At 37.3% G+C, this 26,120-nt stretch overlaps 1 protein-coding gene across 10 annotated transcripts in view; it reads left to right on the top strand.

Moving 5' to 3' along the window:
• Positions 1 to 26,120, top strand: part of DLG2 (discs large MAGUK scaffold protein 2) — a 1,451,407-nt gene that overhangs the window by 969,033 nt on the left and 456,254 nt on the right. For all 10 annotated transcript variants that reach the window (XM_021686447.2, XM_021686448.1, XM_021686449.1 and 7 more), the window contains 2 exons: positions 4,355 to 4,499; positions 6,722 to 6,860. In XM_021686447.2, the coding sequence (XP_021542122.1) occupies positions 4,355 to 4,499; positions 6,722 to 6,860 (284 nt within the window). The remainder of the gene's footprint in view (positions 1 to 4,354; positions 4,500 to 6,721; positions 6,861 to 26,120) is intronic.

Here is a 26,120-nt window from a genome sequence, read left to right as displayed (position 1 = left end):
TCTGTTCTTTTTTTTTTTTTTAAGATTTATTTATTTGAGGGCGCCTGGGTGGCTCAGTTGGTTAAGCGACTGCCTTCGGCTCAGGTCATGATCCCAGGGTCCTGGGATCGAGTCCCACATCGGGCTCCCTGCTCTGCGGGAAGCCTGCTTCTCCCTCTCCCACTCCCTCTGCTTGTGTTCCCTCTCTCGCTGTGTCTCTCTCTGTCAAATAAATAAATAAAATATTTAAAAAAAAAAAAAAAAAAAAAAAGATTTATTTATTTGAGAGAGTGGATGGGGGGCAAAAGGGAAGAGAGTCTTAAATAGACTCCATTCTGAGCATGGAGCCCAACATGGGGCTCGATCTCAAGACCCTGAGATCACGACCTGAGCTGAAACCAAAAGTCAGGCACTTAACTGACTGCCACCCAGGCTCCCCACTTTGTTTCTGTTCTTATTTGAAGTTTTTTTTTCTTGTTCATTTAAAATTTAGAATTAATTTGATTCTAACCATAACTAATGCATGATCATTGCTGAAGAGATGAAAAATAAGAAACTATTATCCAAAGATAACTATTATTGTTTCGTATTTATTTATAGTTACTGTTTTTAAAATAAATTTATTATAGCCATGAATTGCAGTGTACTGCAGGGATTTTAGTCTTTGGTTTATGGATATTCATTTTCATATCATTGACATTAGCACATTAGATTGGTCTCCCTTTTTAATTTTTTTAAATTTTGTTAGGTTTTTTAAATTTTATTTCCAGAATAGTTAACACACAGTGTTACATTAGTTTTAGATGTACAATACAGTGATTCAACAATTCTATCCATTACTTAGTGCTCCTTTTTAATTCATCTTATCTAGTGATCAACAACTTTGTCTCCTTAAAAAGTTAACTTTGGAGTTTGTGATTTTTTTTTTTTACAGTGTTTGTAGAGTTCCCACATTTCCTTGTACTATGTCTTAGGTAGTATTTATGTCCACCTCCTAGTTTGTGCCACCATGTTGGTATTCCTGAATAAATACGGAAAGGTCAGCATTTCACCATCTGTACATCGCCCATTCCTCTTTATTACCACTCTCCTGCTGCCACACCTTCCACCTTTGTCCCATCACATATCATTTAGCTTGCACTCATTTGATTCCCACAACACTGACCCTGCTCCCTTCTTGCAGGTTTTTTGGCACCTCTTTCTTCAGCTAGTTTGCCCTCCTTTGTCCCTGTATCGTGCTCAAATTCAGTGCTCCCTTTTCTGTTGTAGAAAATGAATCCTGTCATCTCTAACCTCTCTGCTTGGCCTCAGTCCTTCATCCTATTGCAAACATATGGCCAGGCAGCACACATGCCCCTCTCCGTGTAGTGCACCCACAGAAACACTGCATTCAGATGCACATAATTTTTTTTCTGAAATCAGGCCAGTTGTTCAGTGTTCACCATTATACACAGACACTTGATGCAAAAGAAAAAAGACAATAAAAAACAATGACAAGAGCAACTAGCCAATCAGTGTAATGTCCCTTCTCTCTGTGTACAATCAGCTCCAGCTGTAGGCCCTTTATCTTGAGAGTTCATAGGATAATGCACACACATAATTAACCCAAATAAACCCACTTTCGTTGAAAACATTTTGAAGACTTCAGCACAAAAGAGCACTTTTTGGTCCAGATCCTGTACTATTCTGAATTTTTAAAAAGACCACACAGAAGCCTCATCAACAGTACCCTAATTAAACTCATCAGTTCACAGATGTTTACAGGAAAATGCTCAGCAAAAAATTTCACCAAGAATTCCTGTTTCCTGAGAAGAGAGATGTATGATGACAATAGTAATAGTAATAAGAGCTAACATTAATAAGTATTTTAATGTTCCTGCCACTTTACTTAGATTAATACATTTACATCAATAACTCTTTAAGGTAGCAATTATTATCATACCTATTTTACAGATGCCAAAACTGAGGCTAAGAAGATTAAGTTGTCCAAATTAACACAACTAGGAAGAGCTGGGACCAGGATCCTGGTCTGCATGACTCAAAAGCATGTGCTCTAAATCACTATGTTCTGTTGCCAATATCGTGCCACCTGTTCCAAAACTAAAATCTGTGTCAATGTTCCAACACTTTGTAGTCACCAAATAAAAACCAACTGAAATACCATTATTATAAACCACCATTATCCCCACTTCTGTACTCTACGCTTTGCTCAACTTCTACTTTCCGGTCTAAAGAGTTCTCTGGTGGGCTCTGAGAATCTGCATGCAAAGCATTCTCAGTAAACATGCTTGAAGCTTGAAGTGTGTCTTACTAGAATATGAGATTTAAGGGAGCTGGGGACCTTCTCTATCTGAAAAAGGAATACAGATGAGTGGTCAAAAGCCTGGTCTCTGGATCCAAACTGCTTGCTTTTAATCTGCTTGTACCACTATTAGATCAATGACTTTGGGCGAGTTTCTTCACCTCTTGGAGGCACGCCTTTCTAATCTGTAAAGTGAAAGTAATTATATTAGCTACCACACAAGTTATTGTGAGGTTCTATTGTGTTAATGTATGTAAATGACTTAGAATAATTCCCAGTGTAATATAGGCTACATAAGTTTCTGCTATGGTTATAATTTTCTTTCTTACTATTTATTACTGTATCTCTAATATGTAGAACCATGACTTATACATAATAGGTATGCATTTGACCAATGGATGAACATGTGCTAGACACTGGAAATACAAAAGGATGTAAGAGAATGTCTCTTGTCTAGAACAGAACTATAGGAACCAGTGGAAAAGTTTATAGCTTAATGGAGAGTCATGATCAGCATTCATACACATCAGTCAGGGTCCAGTTCCCTCCAGTTCTGGGGTCCCTAACTTGGGCTAAACCATCAAGGATTAATTGGCACATGGAATTTATAGAACATGAGACAAAAAGAAAAAAAAAATGTTGCAAGGTATTCTGTGACTAAAGCTCTAATTAAATAGTCCAGAGAATAGGGGATCCAATCTAATGCTCTTTGGCACATTTAATTCTGCATCATTTCAGCAGAAATTAACTAAAGAATCACTCCATTAAAACAATAGTAGCCAAATAAGAATAAATTAGGTATTTAAAATACTTTGTAAATATTTTAAAACCATCTAAGAGAAGAGCTGCAGAGCTTCCACTATAATGCCACTGCCACGAAGTAAAAATTGCACTTGCATCAGGCTCTTCTGTCCAGTAAAAAGGAGTTGCTGTTGAAGTGGATGGGAATAGGGTACCCTTGAACTTGTTCACCTGCAAAGCCCTGTTTTCCAATATTAACCTTAGAAAATCAACTTGTTAAATAACATTTTGATGGGAACAATTTTTATTTATTTTTATTCTTTTAGAGGGCGGGGGAGAGAGAGCATGCAATAGTGAGAGAGAGAATCTTAAACAGGTTCCATGCCCAGCATGAAGCCCAGCATGGGGCTCAATCTCATGACCCTGAGATCATGACCTGAGCTGAAATCAAGAGTTGGAGGCTTAACTGACTGAGCCACCCAGGCCCCCAGATGGGAAAAATTTTTTAAGTGAAAAAAAACAAAAACAAAACAAGTTTGGTGTAACTGTAGGAAAATTGGGGCTCTCATATAATGTTTGTATAAGAGTAAACTTGTTCCTCTCTCCATAGGGCACTTTAAGAATAGGTATCAGAAGGCTTATAATATTCATATAGTCTGGTCCAACAATTCCACTTGTATGATTTATCCCAAAGAAATCATCAGAGTTGTGTGCAAATACAGAAAAAAGTTTACTGCAACATTATTTATTGTAGAAAAAATTAGAAGCAAACTAAACATGCTTTAGTAAGAGATTGGTTAAAGTATTACATTACAACCATGCAACACAATGCTCTATAGGAAACAAAGATATGTTGTTGCTGTATGCTATGATATGGCCCAACAGTCACTCTAGATTTAAAAAGCAGGTTCCAAAACAATATGTACAATATGGTCACTATTACTTAAAGAAATATATCCCAAATAGAGAGACTTTGGTTAGTTTTTATTCTTTTTTTTTTTTTAGTTCAATGAGTTTGTAATTGGAAAAACCATAGCATAGGAAGAGAGACATTTGACCCCTCCTTTCTTTTTTCCACAAATAGTATTCTGATTTGCATTATGATACATTGCTTTCTCATAGAAAAAGACAGAAGCAACTTTGTTTTGTTAGCATCAACAGCTTATCTGCTTTTGCTAATGCCATAAATCCATCTTTTCTATCAAAGTATGATGTAGATACTGGATTGTAATCATTGCTATTTAATCTTTAAATAATTCTGTATATCCTTTTGCCTGTTTCTTTTCACCTGCATAGATTTGACTCTAATATTAAATATTATTTTTCTTTCAGGTAAACAACTACAGTTTAGAAGAAGTGACGCATGAAGAGGCAGTCGCAATACTGAAGAACACATCCGATGTCGTTTATCTAAAAGTTGGCAAGCCCACCACCATTTATATGACTGATCCTTATGGTCCACCTGATATTACTCACTGTAAGTGCCATTCTCAGTGTCCCTCTGCCAGGTGTATAAAATTGGAATTCTGCAAAATTTGGCAAAGTACTCTGTTTGCCTCTTCGCTCTTGTTTAACCTGTGGGAATAGTTCCAAGGGATGCTGTGCTGCACTCCTTGGTTTGAAGGTGGGACACCCTGATGGGTTAGAAAGTCTGCCATTTACGAAAGGCTTAATGAGGTATGTAATGGACAGTGTGATTACAGTAACGTAAGAGCAACACCTTTTTAAAGGCTATTTCTCAAGTCCCTAAAACATGATAGCTCTCATGCCATAATATCCCCCCTTCCTACTTCAAACCTATATAGTAGCAAATGAAGAAAGAGAAAGACTGGCAAAATAGACCTCTGCTCCCTCCCGGGGGAGAGGATCTTGCACTTGAATGGTGGCATTATGATCCTCAATCACCATCACCATAGCTCTTATCTTTACCTGAATATTACATTGGCAGGGAAGCCAGGGAAAGCTCTCAGTCACCATGGCAGTAGAATTGAGTTGTGGGTGGGGGTTTCTAGGCCAACAACTAACTATGAGATGCTGTGTTGAGTCCTATAAAATCCACTCCTACATAAGCCCCATGTTTCCTTCTCTTCTTAATAGGTCAGCAAGAACTTTAAGGTTCTGTCTCTGGGGACTAGATTCAGAAACAATTTTTTTTTCTTCTGTGAGTTTAAGGGACAGTTCTGTCAAAATCAGTAAGCTTGCTCATTCTGGAATTTTGAGAAACCAGTTTGTGAAATTGGGAACTCAGAATATCTTCAGGACCTGCCATCAATTAGTACTCCAGTCTTAAGCAAGTCACTTAACGTCTTAGATTTAGATGTTTCTCTTGAGAGAAATTTAAAGGTTGAATAATTTTGTTACCCGCCCATTATGTTAGCTATTGCTTTTCTTAATGATGATTCAAAAATGAGTTGCCCCCAAAATACATACTTTTCCAAGCATGCGGTAAGCTGAGATCAGCCTTACCTTAGGATATGAAAGAATTTTAACTTTTTAAGTTTTCCAAACTCGATGAATTTAGAAAAATCAGCTTTGAGACCCTGAGCAACTTCATGAAGGATATATAAGGTCAACGTTAAAGAGATAAAAGCAAGAAAACAAAGCTTGCTATTCAATTCAAAAAATATATATTGAGTAACCTCAATATGTATGACACCTTGTAATATTTGGGATACAAAGGAAATGCAATCATGGCCTTTATTGGAAGAAAGGCTAATTCAGATATAAGAATAACAGCAGTATTTGGCAACATAAGAGGGATGTACATGCCATGGAAGTGGTAAAAGTAAATGTGCTTTGGGGACTCAAAGGAAAGGGATACTACCATCTTCGGACAGTCATAAAACTCTTTATGGAAAGGGTGACATTTGAATTGTATCTTAAAGAGTGGAAGAAATTTCAGTATCAAAGATGTGTTAAGAGACAGAAATTGTAGGTAACTGATGAAAGTACAAATATTGGGAAGAGTTGTCTTTGTTGGAGGACTATAGGATATGTGTAAGTGGGATATTGAAATGGATCAGTCTGGTAAGGATGACAAAAGGAAGTTTATATTCAGTACAGTAGCAGCAATAGGGAACACTTAAGCAGGAGAACAGCATTATCAGAGTTGGATTTCTCAGTCTATAAAATGGATTTCTAGAGAGGGGTGGGAGGCAGGAGACCCAGGCAGGAGGGGTTTTTATACATTCAAAAGGGAGAAAGGGAGATGAATTACTGTGGAGGACTAGAAAAGAAAGGCCAGAATCCTTGGCCTTTCTGGGGTGGTAGTACAATATCTTTGGGGATTAAAGTCTTATATAAGAACTTGCTCCTAGGAGCCTTCTAGATCTGATGATTGAATATTAATTATGTGAAAAGAATGTGAGCTCTGCAATTAGAAAGCTAACATTTTTATTTCAATAGAAAATTAATCATCTTTCTGAAAATACATGTGCTGGGTCTCTCCTCCAATTCTTCTCTTCACCTAATTATACAAACTGGGTTTATAGATATAAATGTTATTCCATCTTTCTAATCCTAAAGGTCACCATGTGCTTGTACATATTAAATGCAAACAGACAGTAACTCCTCCCTCTTGGGAGGCAAGAAAATCCTCGGCATGTAGCAAAGTCTTCCTATTTTTAACAGAACTATAGGATGACACATTGAGTCGCCCACATAACAGGTTTCTTCTCTTTTCTCTTTTTCGCCCCTTAGCTTATTCTCCACCAATGGAAAACCATCTACTGTCTGGCAACAATGGAACTTTAGAATATAAAACTTCCCTGCCGCCCATCTCTCCAGGAAGGTACTCACCGATTCCAAAGCACATGCTTGTTGAAGACGATTACACCAGGTCAGATGTGCTTATTGGTTAATTGGATTTGTGATCATTCCTGGGAAGAAACGGCATTTGCCTAACATGTCAGCCATTGCTTTGGGGGTTAACAAAAGTTTCTGAGCACCACTGAAACTCACCATCGTCTTGTCTCCAGTGGAAATCTGCAAATTCTCATAAACATGTATCATTAGGAATCAAAATCACTAATTCTTTGTGAGAAGTGGCACTGTATACGTACTCATCACTTTGCAATTTATTAAGACTTTCACACATGATGCTGTTTGAGCTCGACAGCCATTTTGTCAGATAGTTAACTTGAGAGGAGGTGGTGAGAGGTAACTACTAAGGAAGTAGCATACCAATATTACATCTCTGGTTAGTGGGGCAGTCGGGACTGAAACCTTTGTCTTTTGATGCTAAATTCCATGTTTTTGACACCAATGGCTACCCACAATTCAATGGAGTTGGGAAATGAGTCAACCCTTCCTTGTAGCACAATAGCTACAAGTAGAAAGAAAAGGGATGAAATTAACTGCAAGTGGTTTGAATTTAATATATGCTGTTAATTCCAAAGGGGAACAGGACAGGAATTTAGGATAGAGCACAGAACCACATTGCTAATGCCATGAAGTAAAACCAATTTTAAGCAGCACACCTATGAAAAAGTCAGGTGTGACAGTTCACAAAGCAGACTAGCTTCCTTGACTTAATTGTCACCATTAAGGATATGGGAATAAATAAGAATAAATGTACATTTTTTTTATCTTTAAATATTTTTGTTCCAAAGTAATGTATGCTCATTGCATTTGGTGAAATAATGTGAAAATGTTCGAGAAACAAAACCCTCTCCCAAACTCCTGCCAGAGCAACATTGAGGTTCCCAATATAACAACCTGGCATGAACCTTTCATACTTTCTGCATGTTCATATAAACCCATACAAATTCACAGTCAGATATAGATGGGACTTGATACTGTTTTTACAAAGTAAACTCATATTTTAGAAATTGCTCTTCAACTTGCTTTTCTCAGTGAACAATACTTTTACCTGAAATGAGATTACATAAAAATACATACACACTTTTTCTGGAAGTGTTTGTGTGTAAAAATGATAGAGATGGACCCTTTTGATTTAATATCTGCCTGTCTAATGAAGCCATTTGTCAGCCTTTAAAAAAAAAAAAAAAAAGAGGAGGCTTCTTGCCACTTAACTTCCCTCACCGGTACGCAGGCCTGCTTTGGTCTTTTCATTCCTTTGCTATTTCTTTTTAAATGATTAAGCATTTTCCATTTATTTTGCAATTTCAGGTTTGCTGAAGTAGCTTGTTACATCTTTAGCCAAGGAATGGAATGTTTAGATGCTGCAAATGTGCATCTGTGGTATAAATCAAATATAAACTTCTTCCTATGCTGAAACATCTAATCTCTTTGCTCTTAATTAAAATGAGGGCTGCAGCAAAGATAATCCTCATGACTCTCTAAAGAATTGTATAAATATAAGCACCTTTATTCACCAGAGGAATGATCTATTTGCTTTCATTCTATCACTAATATTTATATGATTTTAATTTGAAAATATCATTTTATCTTACTAGACCCCATATGGAATTAAAATTGATTAAATCCCCTTCATAATCCAGGTGCTTTGCTAGCTGTTTTACCTACACTATTCATTTACTTCTCCCCAAAACACAGAAAGAAGGGTCACTCCTATTTTATACATGTAGAAGTTGAAGTTCAAAGATGTTAAATAACTTGCTTATAGTCACACTGCTTTTAGGTAGAAAAACTGTGGGTGCCCTGCCAGCTACAAAATTCTGTCTAAGAAGAAACATTTTAAATTTCTCCTTATTTTTAAAATGAAAACCAAGTCCTATAAAACTGTTCATCACAGAAATATGTAGCTCTAAAGGAACCCAAGCGAACCCAAGTTCTGAAGGCGGTTAGATCAGAGACCTATTTCTAGCACTGGTTAGCTATATGACCACTGGAAAATTATTCAATCACTGCAAACTTGTTTCTTCATCTATATAATGGAAATATAATCAAAGTTTTCTTAACAGTTTGTTGTAATGATTGAATGACATAATACATGCAAAGAACTTATAGCAGAGCCTGACACATCAGGAATATTAAATGAATGTTATCTATTTACAGCAGCTATACTTGTTATAATTCTTACTCTACCTAAGATGTTACATGGAATGTTTTAACAGATGGTGTCCTCGGAATAGAGTCTGCCTATTCCTATAGGGCTGTGCCTTGGTATTATAGTTCTTGTCCCACTTCCTCCCTTGTTCTCTGGCAGGACAGTTTCATTAAGAACTAGAATCTTCTGAATGGCTGGTGCCTGGCAAACTCGTGAAGTAGATTACCTCAGTTTAAACATGCACATGCGCACACACACACACGCACATGCACATGCGCACACATGCCTCTCCCACTCTCACCTTTGCTTTGTCCTCTCACAGGGGTCTGTGCTGTAGGCACTGCCATGGATCTCAGGGGTATTTGCTCAAAGGCAAATTCATTGCCTTGTTCATCAATATTTATTGGATGCTTCCTACTAGACAGCAGGCACTGCACTAGGAATGCAAAATTGAGTAAGAAACAACAGCTCTAAGAACTACCAAATTGGGACAAAAATATAGTAAACCAGTGGATCCCTCAATGCCTATTCCCTGATTATGCAGACCCCTTTGTGAAGTTTTCTATAAAGCCTAATAATTTTTTTAATTCTGAGATGATATATCTTCATATCAAAATGTCACTTTTTGTGTGTGGTAGTAAATGGCAGATATTTTATCATATTCTTACTTAGAAAATGAAATGTGGGCAACTTTATATTAGTTCTCATCCTTTAAAAGTAAAAGGTCTGTAAAATGTCAAAGTGTGGCAACTAGTAACAGCAACAAACCAAATTAGATCAGTTCTAGGAAGTGCTCTGGTTCCCTAGCTCTTCAGGAGTTACTTAGTAAATATTGGTAAATGATTTTGAGTTTTATATGAATGCCCAAGGAAAAGCCTATGGAATCAAAGTTTTAAAGAGGAGATAACTCTTAAGTTTGAGTTTGAAAAAATGTGTAGGCAGTGATCAGAAAGTGAAGGGATCAGGAGGGTGTTCGTGGTAGGGGATAGCACATGCAGATTCATAGAAGAATGTGAAATAGAATAAAATGAAGCAACTATTACAGCTTGAAAAATACAACTTGTAAAAGACAGTGGTTCCTACCTTTAAGTTGTCTTTATATTCCTATCCTTTCTGTCATAGGCAACCTACTTGTAAAATTTAAAATACATACAGTATTTTAGTAAATAAATAGTAGTAAATAAATTTAGTAAATAAATAGTAAAAACAAAAGATCACTACTATGCCCTGTTAACACAAAGTTCTTTATATTATTGCCCTTATTTATATTATGTTATTATTCTTGGTTTTTATAAATAACAAAAGTGCTCAAAGTAATAGCCTCATATCATACAGCAAGCAAATAGCAGCATCAAAATTTGAATTCAGGTCTGTCTGTGTTCCCGTGGCTCATCCTCACATCACACCCTGTGCCCCATTTTATGCATTCAGTTTCCACAGAGAAATGTTGGATAAACAGGATTGGGTTTATATCAGGAGATTGGTTTCTAGTCCTGCTTCTACCAACTTGCCATCTAGATGACCCTGAACAAGCCATTTAATCTCCATGAGTCTTGATTTTCTCATCTATAAATTTGGGACAAAGGGTCTTCTAATTTCCTCATGGAATTGTGAAATATCAATGTGATAGTATGTGTTAAGGTTGCCATTTTTAAAGGGCTAGATAAATTTATTATTATCCTAAAGTGTTACAGTAGCTTATATTTGAGGCCTACTTTGAATTTTCCTTAAATAGTAAATCAAGGTAATTGATCTCTAATGATGGGACTTAGACTGAGGGGGAAACATTTCTGTGAAATAGCAACCTTTCAACAACCCAAAACTCCTCAAATTGGCAGCTTTTTATTCCATGTGTTCATGATCTCTTAGTCTTTTGTAAGAAACATTTCTCTCTTTTCCTAAAGCATATTCACTTTTTGGGGGGGAGATATAGTAAAAACTTTTTAAAGGAATTTTGATTAGAAAAATGCTACACTAACTTAGTTGGAATTTTTTTTTAACTCTTTCTCACTATTTGAGGAAATGTATACCTGAGAAAACTGGGAAATGTTTTTCTGTTGATTTAGATAAAGCACAAAAAAAGACGCCCTGGATAAAATGTTCTTAGTAGAAAGTCTGTTGAGTGCCCTATAAATCAGTGTTCATTGTGATGTAGATATCTGGTCTTAGATTGTTGGTAAACTATTTTGGAAAGCTATCACTGTGCTGCTGAGATGTGTTTTTGGCTCAAAGAATTATAGGCTTTCAGAATTGGAAGGACCAGCAATGAATCTAGAGTCTAATCTTCCTCCTTCTGATGGGTAAGGAACACAAGCCCAGAATGATATGTTGGCTATCCCTAAGTCCCATAACTTTTATTAGAATCAGATATAGAACCTATGTCTTCAAATACCAAGTCCAGTGCTTGTTCTAGTTCTTTGAGCTGGTGTTCACTTTTGTTGTTACTGTTGTTGTTCTTGGATGGAGTAAGAAGGTAAGAATTATGAAACCCATGAACAAGCAATGATCACCTGTGAACAGTACCCACTTTGTGTATTACCTGCAACTATGGATTCTACCTTTACTGGGCCAAGTGGTAACCTGGTGACCCAGAAGATGTGCAAACCACAGACCCTACCATCTGGCTTACTATTCTCAAGATACACAAACAAATCATCAGTATTAAAATGAAACAAACAAACAAAAAAAACTTTGAGATGCAATGTATAACTGCTCTTTCAAGAGGTGGGGACTCAAGTTACCAAGTTATGAATATGATAAATGTCATTATGAAAACTAGGGACCTCAATTATAGCCATATAAGTCCCAGTGAGAGAAACCAAGTTCACCTGGCCCCGATCTTAGTATACCCAGGCGTCTTTCTGATTGGCTCTACATAATGTTCCCTCACATAACTTGCTTGCTCAAGAAGCATAAGCTAAATGAAGTCTTCAAGAAAAGTTTCTTGTACCCAGAAACCTTCCAGAATGACTCCAAATTGTGACTCTTTTATTCACAAGTTTAACTTTTTTATTTACTAAGTAGATATGAGCCCATCAGACTAGAGTCTGTGTCTCTATTCTCCCCAAATTATAGAACATTAGCTTACTGGATATGGTATCTAAAACGTATTCCAGTTGTCTTTTTCTTTCACTCATTCATTTCTTCAGTGAATATTCAGCTTCTGCCATATGTCAAGCATGGTTATTAGCAAAAATGTTACAGCAGTGAGCAAACCAAACAAGTCCCCTGTCCTCGTGGAGTTTACATTCTAGTGCATCAAGTAAGAGACACACAGATAAATGAGTTAAGTGCAAATATTAGTAAGTACTATAAGGAAAAAAATAGAATAATGTGATAGAGATTGGGGAAGAGAACAGTATTAAGTAGGATAACCAGGAGGTGCCTCTTGGAGGAGATAGCATTTGAGCTGAGACCTGAATAACAAGAAAAAATGGTGATACAAAGATCAGAGAAAGAACATTCCAGGAAGAGGGAATAGTAAGGCCAGTCACTGAGGCAGAAATAAGTTTAGCATGTTCCAGGAATCTGAGGAAGTCCAGCTTGCCTGGGAAGAGATGAGCTAATGGGAACATGGCAGAAAATTAGGTTGGAGAAGGAGTCAGGAGCCAGATGACGTAGGACTCTGTAGGTAATGATGAAGAAGCTTAGGTCTGATTTTGAGTGCTTTGAGAATCCATTAAAGAATACTAACAGGGAGAATGAAATTATCTGATTTCTATTAGAAAACCTTTCTGCTGTGCGGAGAAGTAGAGGGGCCATTGAAGAAATGAGGGGAGAGGTTATGGCAGGTGGGATTAGAGCAAGAGGGAGCAGTGCTGAAGAAGAATGCCACCTGAGCTCTCTTTTAGAGCTAGAGTCCATAGCCAACGTTTCACGTGAGGAGGAGGCCAGCTTTAGGCAGGCTAATTTGCTACTAACCATTTCTACAGGTTTTTACCACCTATACAGTCATCTTTCAGGAACAGCATAAGTTTGCCACTGCTGGTGATTTTTTTTTTCCCCCTTGCTGTTTAGGTGTGGATCAGAAATGGATAGAGGCTAATTCTCAAATGTTTCTACCCACATGCCCTTAGGCCTTGAAATATAAACTTGTTCTTCCTCAGGATCTGGGGTAGAACATGAATGAAGCTTTCTGTCCAAGCATAAAGCAAAAAAACTCTTAAATTTTCTCATAAAAGCTTGGGAAATATCCTTGTTCACTTTAATGTAAAAACACTTTGATTACAAATTAAATTATTTTATCCAAAATCTTAAAGTGAAATCAACACACCAGAAAGATTTTTTTCTGGGGATGCTTGGTCCCCAGCAAGTACCACAAACCCCAAGGTACATATGAGTATCCAAGTTTGAGAAGCACTGAGCTGACTTACACAGACTTGTCAGTTATTAATTTTGTGTTCTAGAAACAGCCCTTTAATAATGGCTTAAGGTGTGTGGTCTCTGTTAAGGACAGGCTCTTAAAGGATCAGACAAGACTTTGCATCAGAGTAAAGTCTGGACATATTCCAGCCTCTCTACTTTTAAACTTATATTTAATGACTTGAAATCCTTTCTGGATGAACTGGAAATTCTTTCTTCTGACACAGAAAAGAAATCTTTTCTTACTCATCTTTAACCATGTATAATAGGAAGAACTGGTTGTGCCCCATGCAGACAACTGACCCTGCTTTAGAACTCACATATTAGCCTTGGAGCCGCCCTGCTCAGGGCCCCACCTTGACCACCTCCTAGCTTTGTGACTTGGGTAAGTGACATAATCACCCTTTGCCTGAGTTGTTTCATTTATAAAAGAAGCACTTGAATATTACCTCTCAAGAAAAAACCTCTCGATTAATGTTTGATATTATCAGTACTATTTAAAACAAGGATTTTCAGATGAACACCACAAATAAAATAATTTTTTGGTAAACATCCTCCATAGAATGAAAATGTAGCCACTAGTAGTATGTAGCTGCTCAAAGTTAGCTATGTATGTGTTTTTTTCAACTTATCTTGCAGAGCGCATTAGAACACTTTATTACAGAAAGTCTTACAATCTGAGTGCTTTATTAGGGATCTTCTTTTTTACAACTGCTGTGAATATCTAGTAACACCTGCATTGAAAATCTAATCTGGGATTCAATGGAACCAAGTATGATCAAACAACAACAAAAACAACAACAGAAACCAGTCTATCAATCTGGCCTCTGTGGCTAAACACAATTATCCTCTGGATAATTTATTGACTTTGCCCTTTTGTTATTCATGGTAGCTCTCAACAACTAACACCATGTAGCTTTTCCCTTAAAAGAAATTTTATGGAACATGGTGTCAGACTCCTTGTAGGCTTTATAAAGTGCATTATAAAACTTAACCAAATCAAAGATTCATCCGCAATGTCTCTGAATGATCTCTTTTGTTCTGTGCCTCGTGCCTGACTCCTCTGACATGGAGCCTGCTATTAGAATGTCTTTTTTGAAGCAAAATGTAGTGATGGGAAGGGGCGAGTGAGGCAAAACTAGTGAGACAGGTGGAGGATAAGCCATCAAGTGGAGCCTTGGGGGGAGTTTTCTCTTTATTGATGGTGGCTCCACTAACCATTTTAGGTTTACTTACGTCAACCATGAGGCATGGCTGGTAGTGCTGTCCTGCTAGAAATAGAATGAGTGGGTATACTAATGAGGAAGATGACAAATCTTAATTAAAGGAAGATATCCAAATATGTATTGGAAAACATGTTAAGCTTCTGTTCACTGTCAGGGAAATGAATTTAATGTTAGGAAAAATGAACCAGTAATGAGGATTTTAAACCTGTCTTTTATAGATATTTATTATTCCCCATACCTAATAAGTCAACCAGACATAAATACATAGTTCTAGGCCTTATAATTTTATGGAAGATGGTTATTACACATCTATAGCTATTATTGTTAGAAATATAAGATCCACATAGATAGTTATTTAATCAATGCTGTTTTACATTTTTTTTAGTTCATCCTTGGCCTTCGGGTCTAGTTGAGGCAAAAAGAAAAAAGATTAATGACGGACAATGGAGAACTTTGGAGGGACCACTGTAGAAGCAGTCAACTCTGAGTTGACCACCCCCCCCACCCTGTCCTTTTACATTGCAAGTAAATTACTGTCATCAACACAGTATGCTGCTTATTTCTGGCCTTTATCTGTATGATATTTAAAAAGGGTATATATTATGACTCAGGACATGTAGACATGGCCTGTTTTTCTAGCAGTTTATTTTCACATCCATGTGTCAGGAAAGTAATAGTAGACAGAAGACAGCTGATCCCTAATTGTCCACATCTGGGTGTATACTTTGCAAATTATCCATGCCAGCACTGGAATCCCTGAGTGGCTTCCTGCCATCTCATATACCATAAGCTGCTGTCAGTGAGGTTACCATATTAATATTAATGATTGCCTTAATGAAATACAAGAAAATTATGGGATACAATTCTTGCATTCCAAAGACTTATCCTTTTTTTTTTAAAGATTTTATTTGTCAGAGAGAGAGTGTGAGCATTGGAGAGAGCACAAGTAGAGAGAGGGGCAGAGGCTGGCTCCCCACCGAGTAGGGAGCCCAATGTTGGGCTTGATCCCAGGATGCTGGGGTCACGAACTGAGCCAAAGGCAAATGCTTAACTGACTGAGCCACCCAGCCACCCCAAGACTTATGTTCTATATATCATAGATTTATAAAATTACATGAATTCTGGGTTGCATCATTCCCTTTTGCTTCTAGGTAATCTAAATTAATCTAAATCATGAAACAAGTTATATCTGAGTTTGAAAAAAAAAAAAGACATTTTGAAAATACTGCCTTCATACATTTTCCCCAGACATCCTTTTCAATCTTTATAGATACTCCTTGCCCCTTCTATTGTCTTACACCACTCTGTTTTTTCCATACGTTCTTATTATTTTCCCTAATTATAAAAATAATATGTATTTGTAGGGCAACTGTAAAACAAATGTAAAGAAAAACTCATGAAAATTACTATCTTACCACAGAAGGATAATCATTAATATTTAATATATTTTCTTTAAGGTTTTTTTCTATGACTGTATGTGTGTTTATAAAATTTGAACCAGACTATATACACTGTTTTTTTTTTTCTGTTCTAATTTAACATTATATCTTGAGTATTTTCTCATGTTTTTAGTAGTCTTCAAAAACATATTTTTAGCAGCTATATAATATAAAGAAACCATAATTATTTCCTATTGTAGGACCTTTTGGTTGTTTCTCAGATTTTCTTATTACAGATAATGCTTGTATAATCTTACCCTGTCTCTTAATTACATAGTTCTTTAAGATAAATGCCTAGCTCCTCGTTGCCTAACTAGCACCTCACTTGGTTGCCTTATAGACATCACACCTTTAACATTTCCAAAAGCAAACTCTTGATGTTTGTCCCCAACTTGCCCTTCCATAGGTAAGTGTGACCCATAATCAAGAAAAAATTCAAGCAACAGAAACAGACCCAAAAATGACAGAGATGATGGGACTGGCAGACAAGAAGGTTAAAAAAGTTATTATACGTGTAGCCAGTCTTTCAAAAGAGTAGGGAAAGAAATGTGAACGAAGAGGAGAGAAATGGAAGATATGAGATAAACCCATATTAAGCATTGAATGATGAAAAAATAGTATATGAAGTGAAAATTAATATCACAGTACACACTGGGGAAGAAAGAATTGTGAGGGACACCTGGATGGCTCAGTGGGTTAAGCATCTGCCTTCCGCTCAGGTCATGATCCCAGGGTCCTGAGATTGAATCCTGTATTAGGCTCCTTGCTCAGTGGGGAGCCTGCTTCTCCCTCTGCCTGCCACTCCTCCTGCTTGTGCTCTCTCTCTGACAAATAAATAAATAAAGTCTTAAAAAAAAAAAAAGAATTGTGAACCATAAGGCATAGCAATAGAACGTATCCAAATAAAATGCAGAAAGACTAAAGAAAAAAAATCCTAGTGATTTGTGGCACCAGAAAAAAGCAGAATTTGGAGTACCAAGTAGTCAAAATCTTTTGACATTTGATGAAAATTATAAATCATATTGGTCTAAGACTCTCAACCTAGCCCCAAGATATTGTAAAGAGAGGAACATAATAAAAATTGATCTCTTGTCAGAACTAATGCAAGCCAGAAGAAAATGGAGCATCTTTACGCTGTGGGGGTGCTGACCCCAGGGTTTATAGCCTGAGCAACAGCAGAATAGAGCTTTTATTCCTGAGAATGGGAAGGCTGTGAAGGGGCAAGCATCAATATTGGGGACAAACATCAAGAGCTGTTCTGGGAAGTGTTAAATGTGCAATATCTACAAGGCAACCAAGCGAGATGCTGATTAAGCAGTGGGGATCTGGTAATTAGCAAAGCTGGAGTCCAAGCACAGTCAGTCTGGCTCCAGAATCTCTATCTTTGTGCTGTTAAAGGTCATGCAGCTGGTATATAACAGGATCAGGATTCAAACTAACCCCAGAGTCTGGCTCTGTTTGCTGCACTACATAGGTAGCATTATTAGCTTTAAGATTTCTTGCATCTCCTCTGTGCTTCAGGTTAGACTTTGTTGTTGTTTCTGTCCATGAAGGTAGAGCTACAGTTTTCTATCATGGCAGGCATTTCAGGGAAACAGGCATAGAGAGGTTACATTAGAATCATCCAGTATCAAACAGCTAGTTAAGTGGTGAATCCAGAGTTATTCTGACCCCAAAATCTGAGCTCTTCACCCAGGTGCTACCCTGCTGCTGGATTCTGCATTTGTCACCTACTTTCTATTTGTTGTAGAACTCACAGAATCTTTATCATCTCGTATTCCCAGTCTGTTAAACTGGCATAGCCACACTCTCTGCCCATTTTGTGAGGCATTATAAGAACTAAATGAGAAATAGGAAAGTGCAATCCTAGGCAGCTATAAGGGTTTATTAATATAAATTCAGAGCAAGGCCTCCCATAATTGGCTTTGAAATCTCTGGCTATCACATTTACTTCAGCTGTTTCGTTCTGCCTTCATCCTGTCTCAAGACGGTAAATGAAACTTTAGAAAAAGATTAGGGGGATAAAAAACATAAAGCAAATTATCAGATGCCAATGGGACAGGTGACAGCATTTTCCTTAGGGGACAGTCTACATGAGAAAGGACTTACGTTGTTCTACTTCAAGGTCAGTCTAATTTGAAAACATTGAGGAAGAGGTTGATACTTAAATCTTTACGCAGAGACACATACAGGGTCTCCTAAATTCTTTCAGTGAGGACTTAAAATGTTCATTAAGGCAACCATATGGGGTCTGGTGTTATAGCTGGAATGACAGGCATTTAAGGACTGAACCCCTGCCTGGAACTGCACAATCCAGGAGGCCTCACTTCTCCCTGAGAAATGCTGATTGCCCCCCACCCCCAAATAGGCTGTAAGCATTGCAGAATCCAGCAGCCAATACCATCGGTTATTATCAGGATTAAATGAAGTAATCTGTGTAAAACACTTTGAACAGAGCCTGGCCTAAAATAAGCTGCATTCAGGTTAGCTGTTTATTATTATTATTATTATTACTATGATGATGATTATTACTCCCCTTGACTTTCAGTCCTGGACATTGTGGTACCATGGTGCTTTTAGGACTGGCTGTCATTGTGATGATAGCATTGCTGTTTGGGATGGTAGATGAGATCTGGGAATGAAGGAAGGGAAAATAGGATTCCAGCTAGCCTAATAAAACATAAATTTACACAATCTGTACACTTGCCTTAAAGGGTAGATTTTTAGACTTTATATTGATTTAGTGATGTTTCCTTTATATTTCAGTGTCTTTTAAAATATGTATTGATCCCAATTAAAAATAATCTGCTCAAAACTAAGCCTATCTATGAAAGTTCTATAAAAAGAAAAGCCTAAATATTAAACTGATTTTTAATTTAAATCTAAATTTAAAAATTCTAGAATGTTTCGTAAACATAAATATATACCTTTCCAAATACTCAAATTTACTATGCAGACACCATAGAACTTTTAAAATAAATGCAGTGTTTACTTTTGCATACTTTCATGACTTGAGTACAGAAACCAAGTATATGCATAGCAACACCTATCATGCTTCTTCTCAGTTCCCAGGGATTGTGCTAATTCCATGGCTTCAGTGTATAATATTAGATTGGACCATGTATGGCTGGATACAGTTTTACATACAGTATAATGTTGGGTGTAACTTTAATTAGGTAAGGCTGAATTTAAATTTGTGAAAACTAAGGGGGGCTATGTATAAGTTGCAACTGAGTATGAAACTCATAGTGAGAATGTGATCCCTGGCTAAAGCAAAGTAAGATTTTCCTCAGAAACACTGTTTTCTGTAGTTTAGAGAGAAGTACTTGGTTAAATTCTGCTTACAAAAGGTAAATTAGATAGATAGATAGATAGATAAATAGACAGATAGATATGGTGAAATAATGAGAGGTACTATTTCTTACCTTGCCCTGAAAAAAAATATTAATATTTGTATTCTGCATACAGATCATAACATTTATCAGCTGAATATTGTGTCAAAAAATTGTATAGCAATACTTGTATTCTACAGTATTGGAAGAGAATGCAATTCAGGAATGTGACTAGTTCATTCCTTTCTCAAAACGAATAGGTCTACTGTCTAAAATTGTAGTTCCAAACTCTGACAACCCATCAGTCACCTGCAAAACTTGTGTAAAGGCAGAGTCCTGAGCCCCACCCCAGACCTACCAAATCTGGGTGTCCAAGGATATAGCTCAGGCAGTAGTAGTAAAAACAGAACCAAAACCCTCACAGGTGATTCTGATGCACAGGCAGGTTTGGAGATCACTGGCTTAAGTTCATTGTCTTTGACTTCAGAAAAATCAGATGACCAGCAGTAAAAGCAAAATGGAGAACATTGGAAGAAAACATGGCCAGGCATTTTTCCAATGTGTAAATTTTCATAAAAAACATTGGATAACCCTAAAACACTGATGGTATTTAGTGACAATGTGCAAAGAAGGGGTATTGCTGTTAAGCAAGAGTTACCAAAAACAGAATTTGTTCAGATTTTATCATTAAAATTGCCAACTGTTGCAGGTATGCATTTTACTCTATAAACACATTTTTTTAAATGACACATTACTTTATTTTCTTCAAGTCAAATTACATCTAATCATAGGCTTCTATCATTAGACTTTTGAAGAACAAAACCAGGAAGAGAGTTTGTTTGGGAAATTCTGCTTTCCCTTCTGTATACCTATCTCCAGTGAGACAAGAGAATACAAGCGTCTGCATATCTGCTGCCAACTTGGGGAGGAAAAAGCATAGTAAGTTCAAAACACAAATTAGTATTTCAGGGGCACCTGTGTGGCTCAGTTGGTTAAGCGTCCGACTCTTGGTTTCGGCTTGGGTCATGATCTCAGGGTCATGAGATCGAGCCCCATGTTGGACTCTGCGCTCAGCGAGGAGTCTGCTCAGGTTTCTCTCCCTCTACTCCCCCCCTTAATAAATAAATCTGAAAAGGGAAGGGAAGGGGAGGGAAGGGGGAGGAAGGAAGGAAGGAAGGAAGGACGGACGGACGGACGGACGGACGGGCAGCTTATGTTAGTGTAATTCAGAAATGCTCTTTTCCCTAATCCCCCTTTTCTGTGAAACAAATGTTTTTATATAGGAATGTTAGATACTTCTAAGTTCCTTAAATACATAGCTACCTACCACCTTACAGCAGAACAGACAATATCCTTATGGCTAAATGCATGTCAGGGTTAGGACTAGCTGTTCACCATCTCAAGGACCTATCACAGATGCCAAATAGCTGTGATCAGAATATATCTTTCTAAATTTCTCCCATCTGCTGAATCTTTTCTGGATTGGTTAAATAGAGTAGATGGGGGGTTCAGCATTATTGATAGTTTTTAAAAAAGAAAAAGAAAAATCTCCTCCATCTGGTTTCTTTGTTCCTGTATCTTCATTCATTACAGTAGTTCATTTACAAGCAGCTCTCATTTTCATTGGACGTACTGGTCCAGTCAGGATCTCTCTGGATCCTCCAGATAAGCCAGGAGTCCTCTCCCCAAATGGACCTCAATGCCAGCCATCTCATCACTCTGTGTAACTTGTGCTCTTACTCAACCAACTGGAAATAGTTTGGCCAACAGCATACAAGGAGAGCTCTCTTACTTAAAACTCCTCAGAGCATGAACAGGAGGGTGATCAGAATGATTATCTCAAAACTGTTTGACAGTGAAGGAGGGGAGGCTTAGGAAATGGTGAGGAGAATAGTCTTGGTGACTCCGGTGAGTATGCTTAATGTTGGCTGAGTTCTGCCAATCTCAAGCATTCTGATAAGTCATTTGGATACTTTTTTCCTATTCATTTTCACAATAGTGCTGTCATGTGCTATCTCTCACAATGGCATAGGTTCGAAAATCAGAAAGATTAAGTAGCTTGTCTAAATATGCACAGGTAGGGGCGCCTGAGTGGCTCAGATGGTTAAGCATCTGCCTTCAGCTCAGGTCATGATCTCAGGGTCATGGGATCGAGCCCCATGTCGGGCTCCCTGCTCAGTGGGGAGCCTGCTTCTCCCTCTCTCTCTGCCTGCCGCTCCCCCTGCTTGTGCTCTCTGTCAAATAAATAAATAAAATCTTTAAAAGAAATAAAAATGCACAGCTAATAGGTAGTAGAATTGGGACTCAAACTTGGTCTGTGTTTCACTAAAATGTGTTACTACCTAGGAGATTAAATATGTGTAAAATTCCTCAAAAACACATAATCCACTTAATGTCCCCAAGAGTTGAGGAAATTTATTAAAATAGAAGTTTTCCTATAAAAGGTTTCATATGTTGTGCATTATTATATTTTCAGAATATCTTCCACTTTCCCCCTTTGTGTTTCCATGCTCTGATCAACCTAACCAGGTAACTAACTGGCTTTACCAGTTAACCCTGATCTGTCTTGCTGTGCCCTTGACCAAACATGCTTCCCTCAGCCACCACTTCATTTTCATGTGTTTCAATCCTATCTACTGGTACTGGCCCAGCTCCAGTATCCCCTGCGAAGATTCTCCCTGCTGGATACCATTTCCTCTTAATCTGAATTCCCAAGATAGTCTTATCTTTCCCTCCCATCACAGTTAACCAGTTTGGATCTATTTTACTACACACACACACACACACACACACACACACACACACACATATCCTCTCTCTAAGACAAAGTGATGCTTAAGGGAAGCATCTATGTCTGTATCAGATTTTTATCATCCACATCACCTAGATTAGTACATAAAGATAGCTATTGACTAAGCATCTACCATATCGCAGTGATTCATTAAAGCCTTGCATAGATTATCTCACTTAATCTCACCGCAGTCCTATAAGGTAGATTTTAAGGTAAGCCACATTCTAGATAAGGCAGCCAAGATTCAGGCAACTTCAGTAACTTCCCCAGTCACGCAGCTAAGTAAGCAGCAGAGCAGTATTCAAACCCAGGTCTCATTGCCTGTAAACTCATGCTCCATCCACCATGTTCATAGCTTCCCTGTATGTTCTCTAAATACATAAATAGATGGTAGATGAATGAGTAAATGCATTAGTAAAAAAAAAAAAAGAAAACACAGTCGTTAATTTGTTTTAATTGTTATCATTTCTATAAAAGAATTCTGGCTAGCACATAGTTTCTCTGAAGTAGACTAAACCTTAACTGGGATCCTCTTAATAAATGAATATATTTGCATAACTGGAGCCATTTGAGATTCTGACACATTTAAACAGGAAATATGGTGATGCCAGTTAAGTCATCCTGTTAGTCACAACCAAATATTCATAATGCTGCATTGCCACTCATATAATACCTTGTTAGTACCTACGTATCACATAGAAATAAAAGTTGCTCAGTATTAAAGAAAAATCAGCCCTAAAATGGGGAAATTTATTTTTTATTTCTGACTCATTTGAGAATATGTAGATTTCTGGGGCTGAATGAACAAGACCCAAATAAATCCCTAACAGTCCTCTGGAAGAGAAAAAAAGTATGTATTTTTTTTAAAGTAACTTAAAATACAGGAAAATATAATTAAGGAAATCAAAATTACCTATAATTTCACCACTCAGAGAAAGCACCATTAACATTCCAGTGACTTTTCCTAGCATACATATAGACATACAGATATGCTTCTCATAAAATTGGCAGCATGCTATATATGCCGATTCATGGCAGATTCATATGCAGATTCTTAGCTTCTACAATGAACAATTTGTAATGTCCTTTAAAAGTCATTTAAAAACATGTGATATTGAGAGAAAATAAAAATTTAATGTGAACATATTTCCCAGAAGTGATATTCAGCAAATTCTCTGGCATATGCTTCCAAATTTTTTTCTCATCATCTATTATACAAAATTGAGATCATACTTCATCTTTTTTTTTTTAAAGATTTATTTATTTGAGAGAGCGAGAATGAGAGAGAGTACATGAGAGGGGGGAGGGTCAGAGGGAGAAGCAGGCTCCTCGCTGAGCAGGGAGCCCAATGCGGGACTCGATTCCAGGACTCCAGGATCATGACCTGAGCCGAAGGCAGTTGCTTAACCAACTGAGCCATCCAGGCACCCATACTTCATCTTTTTTATTGTTTACAAAAACTGGGTTAAACTGAATATGCTATTTTTACCCGCTTTCTTCAGTTAATTGTAGGTTCTGAGTATCTTTCCATGTCATCAGATCTTACACAGCAATATTTTTAATACCTACATGTCTGTTCAATGCTAATGAACATATGTTGTTTTTCCAGTGTTTTGCTTTCACAGACTTTGTGATAATGGTAATCTGTGTACACCTGCTGTACTCCATTTCACAGGACAGATTCCTGGAAGTGGGATTTCTGGGTCATAGGTTTAGCAGTTTATACCACCAGCACTGGTGTATGAGGAGGGTCTTTGCAGCTATTAGAGAAAATGTAGATGGTGCTATGTGTGCTAACTTAGAAGGATGTCTGTCAGAATATGTAAATTTAAAAAATAAAAGCAATAGCATAATAATATGTATACTATGATCAAGATCAAATGTCTATCTAAAATTATATATCTGCATATAGATTTGGGCATAGATATAAATTCAGGCACAGATACAGAGATATAATATTGAGCAGTGGGTATACAAAAATAAATGAAGCACATTTGCTGACTTAATGTAGCAAACCAAAAGGAGCATCAGAGTAAAAAGATAAACTGTACCCCAGTGGGAATGAATATGCTGCAAGGCAGAATATTGGTCGTGGACAGGAGCTTAATGGCAAAGGGGCCAGCTGGTTGCCAGATAAAATAATGACATCCAGTTAATTGGAATTTAAACAACAATAAACGATAAATAGGTCTTTAGTATAAATATGTCCCAGGCAATATTAACATTTATATTAAAAATTATTCATTGTTAACTCAAAATTCAGATTTAACTGAACATTCTTTATTCTTATTTGCTATTTCTGACAACCCTGGGCATGGCTGTAAATATGATTTTGTCATCATAAGAGGAAATCATCTCTTAAGAATGAATTTCCATCCACAAAAATGACTAGAAATGGACATATTAAGCAGGTCACTGCCAGATTTCCTGTTCGAATACCTGTGATAGTCATGGCATTTATTGAGTGCCTGCCAGGCACTGTGCTAAGTGCTATTCAAGCATCATTTCATCTAATACTCAGAAGGCTGTAAGAGGTAGGCACTATTCTTGCTTCCAGGAGAGGAAACTGAGGCTTAGAGGTAAACAAATTGCCCATGATCACATGGCTTATAAAAGTAATGGGGCTGGAACTTGAGTCCAGACAATCAGACTCACAGCTTGCTCTCTTTGTTCTATTCTCTACTGCCTTTAAAATAGGGGCTATAATTGCCAAGATGACCAAGAATGTAGTTAGACCCTTGAGGGAAAGTTTATGCTAGAAAAGAGAGTTTATAAAACAACAACATAATGGTTACCCACCCAGACTTTGCAGCCAGACAACCTGGGTTCAAAGTCCAGCCCCCCCACCAACAAGTCAGCCATGTGAGGGGAGACAAGGTAGCGCTAAGCCTTGCAGATACTATTATATACATCTTAGGATTTATGGGAGGATTACAGGATGTAGAATATACAAAGCGTATGTAACATAGGGCCTGCCTCCTAGTAGGTTCCCAAGATACATGTACGTAGTTGTTATTTTTATCATTTAAAATATATCAGAGTACAAAACCAAGTAGCAGGCATTAAGAATAGACTGTATGGGAGTTTAGAAAGGAGAAAAATCTACAATCAGGTATACTTCAGAAGGATTTGTGGAGAAAATGGGAGCGAGACCCTTCTTAGGAACCAGGAACAACTGATACATTTACATATACGAATACAGGGTTGGAAGAAAGGATCAATATGTGTAAATTTTGAAGTAATGTGAAGCATCAGCCCAAGGGAATTTAGGACTTCAGTCTATGTCTTGGTCTGAAATCCCAGTAGAAGTGCTTCTTAGCTGGTGGTCCTCTCCAAAGAGAGCAAAGCAGTGCTATAGCTGTCTCTTGTTCTTATGTATGTCTTATCCTTTCTTCCGGGCCATAAGGCAGTCTTTATAAGCTGCTTGCAATAACAGGCCCAGAAGAGTAAACGGTATAACCGCTGCATGAAATAGAGGAAAACGGACCATTGCAAAGGGATGGGAAAGAAATCCATCTAAGTGATTTGGTTAAAGCCACCTCACCCTTCCTGTTGATAAGTATAGAATTATATTTGAACATTATTTTTTTCCTCCTAGGAGCTGCTGCTGTACTCAAGCTGAGCTTTCTTTCAGTTAAAGGTGTAAAGTATTTTCTCCCCTACAGACTCTGTATTAATAACATAAAATTGGCATACAGAAGTAGATAGCGGAATTAAAATTTTGCATTCTATTTTAGAAGATATGATTTGGCTAAACATATTCAGAAATTTTTATGTAGGTGTGAATTTAAAAACTCAAGATCTTATCAGATCCAGAAACCTTTGGTTTAAGTGTTACAGATATAATCTTGGAGCCTCTGAGGAAAGAAAATTATTGTAGAGGTAAATGTTTTGTTCCATAAGATTATGTTTTAATATCACGGTAAACAGAAACCCTAGAGAGATAATTAAGCTTTGGGCCTTCTTTTGGGGACCTT

This window comes from Neomonachus schauinslandi, chromosome 11 (assembly GCF_002201575.2).
Source record: "Neomonachus schauinslandi chromosome 11, ASM220157v2, whole genome shotgun sequence".
NCBI classification, from domain to species: domain Eukaryota; kingdom Metazoa; phylum Chordata; class Mammalia; order Carnivora; family Phocidae; genus Neomonachus; species Neomonachus schauinslandi.
Note: the sequence above shows the minus strand (reverse complement) of the source record. Positions and strands in the feature narration are given on the sequence as shown.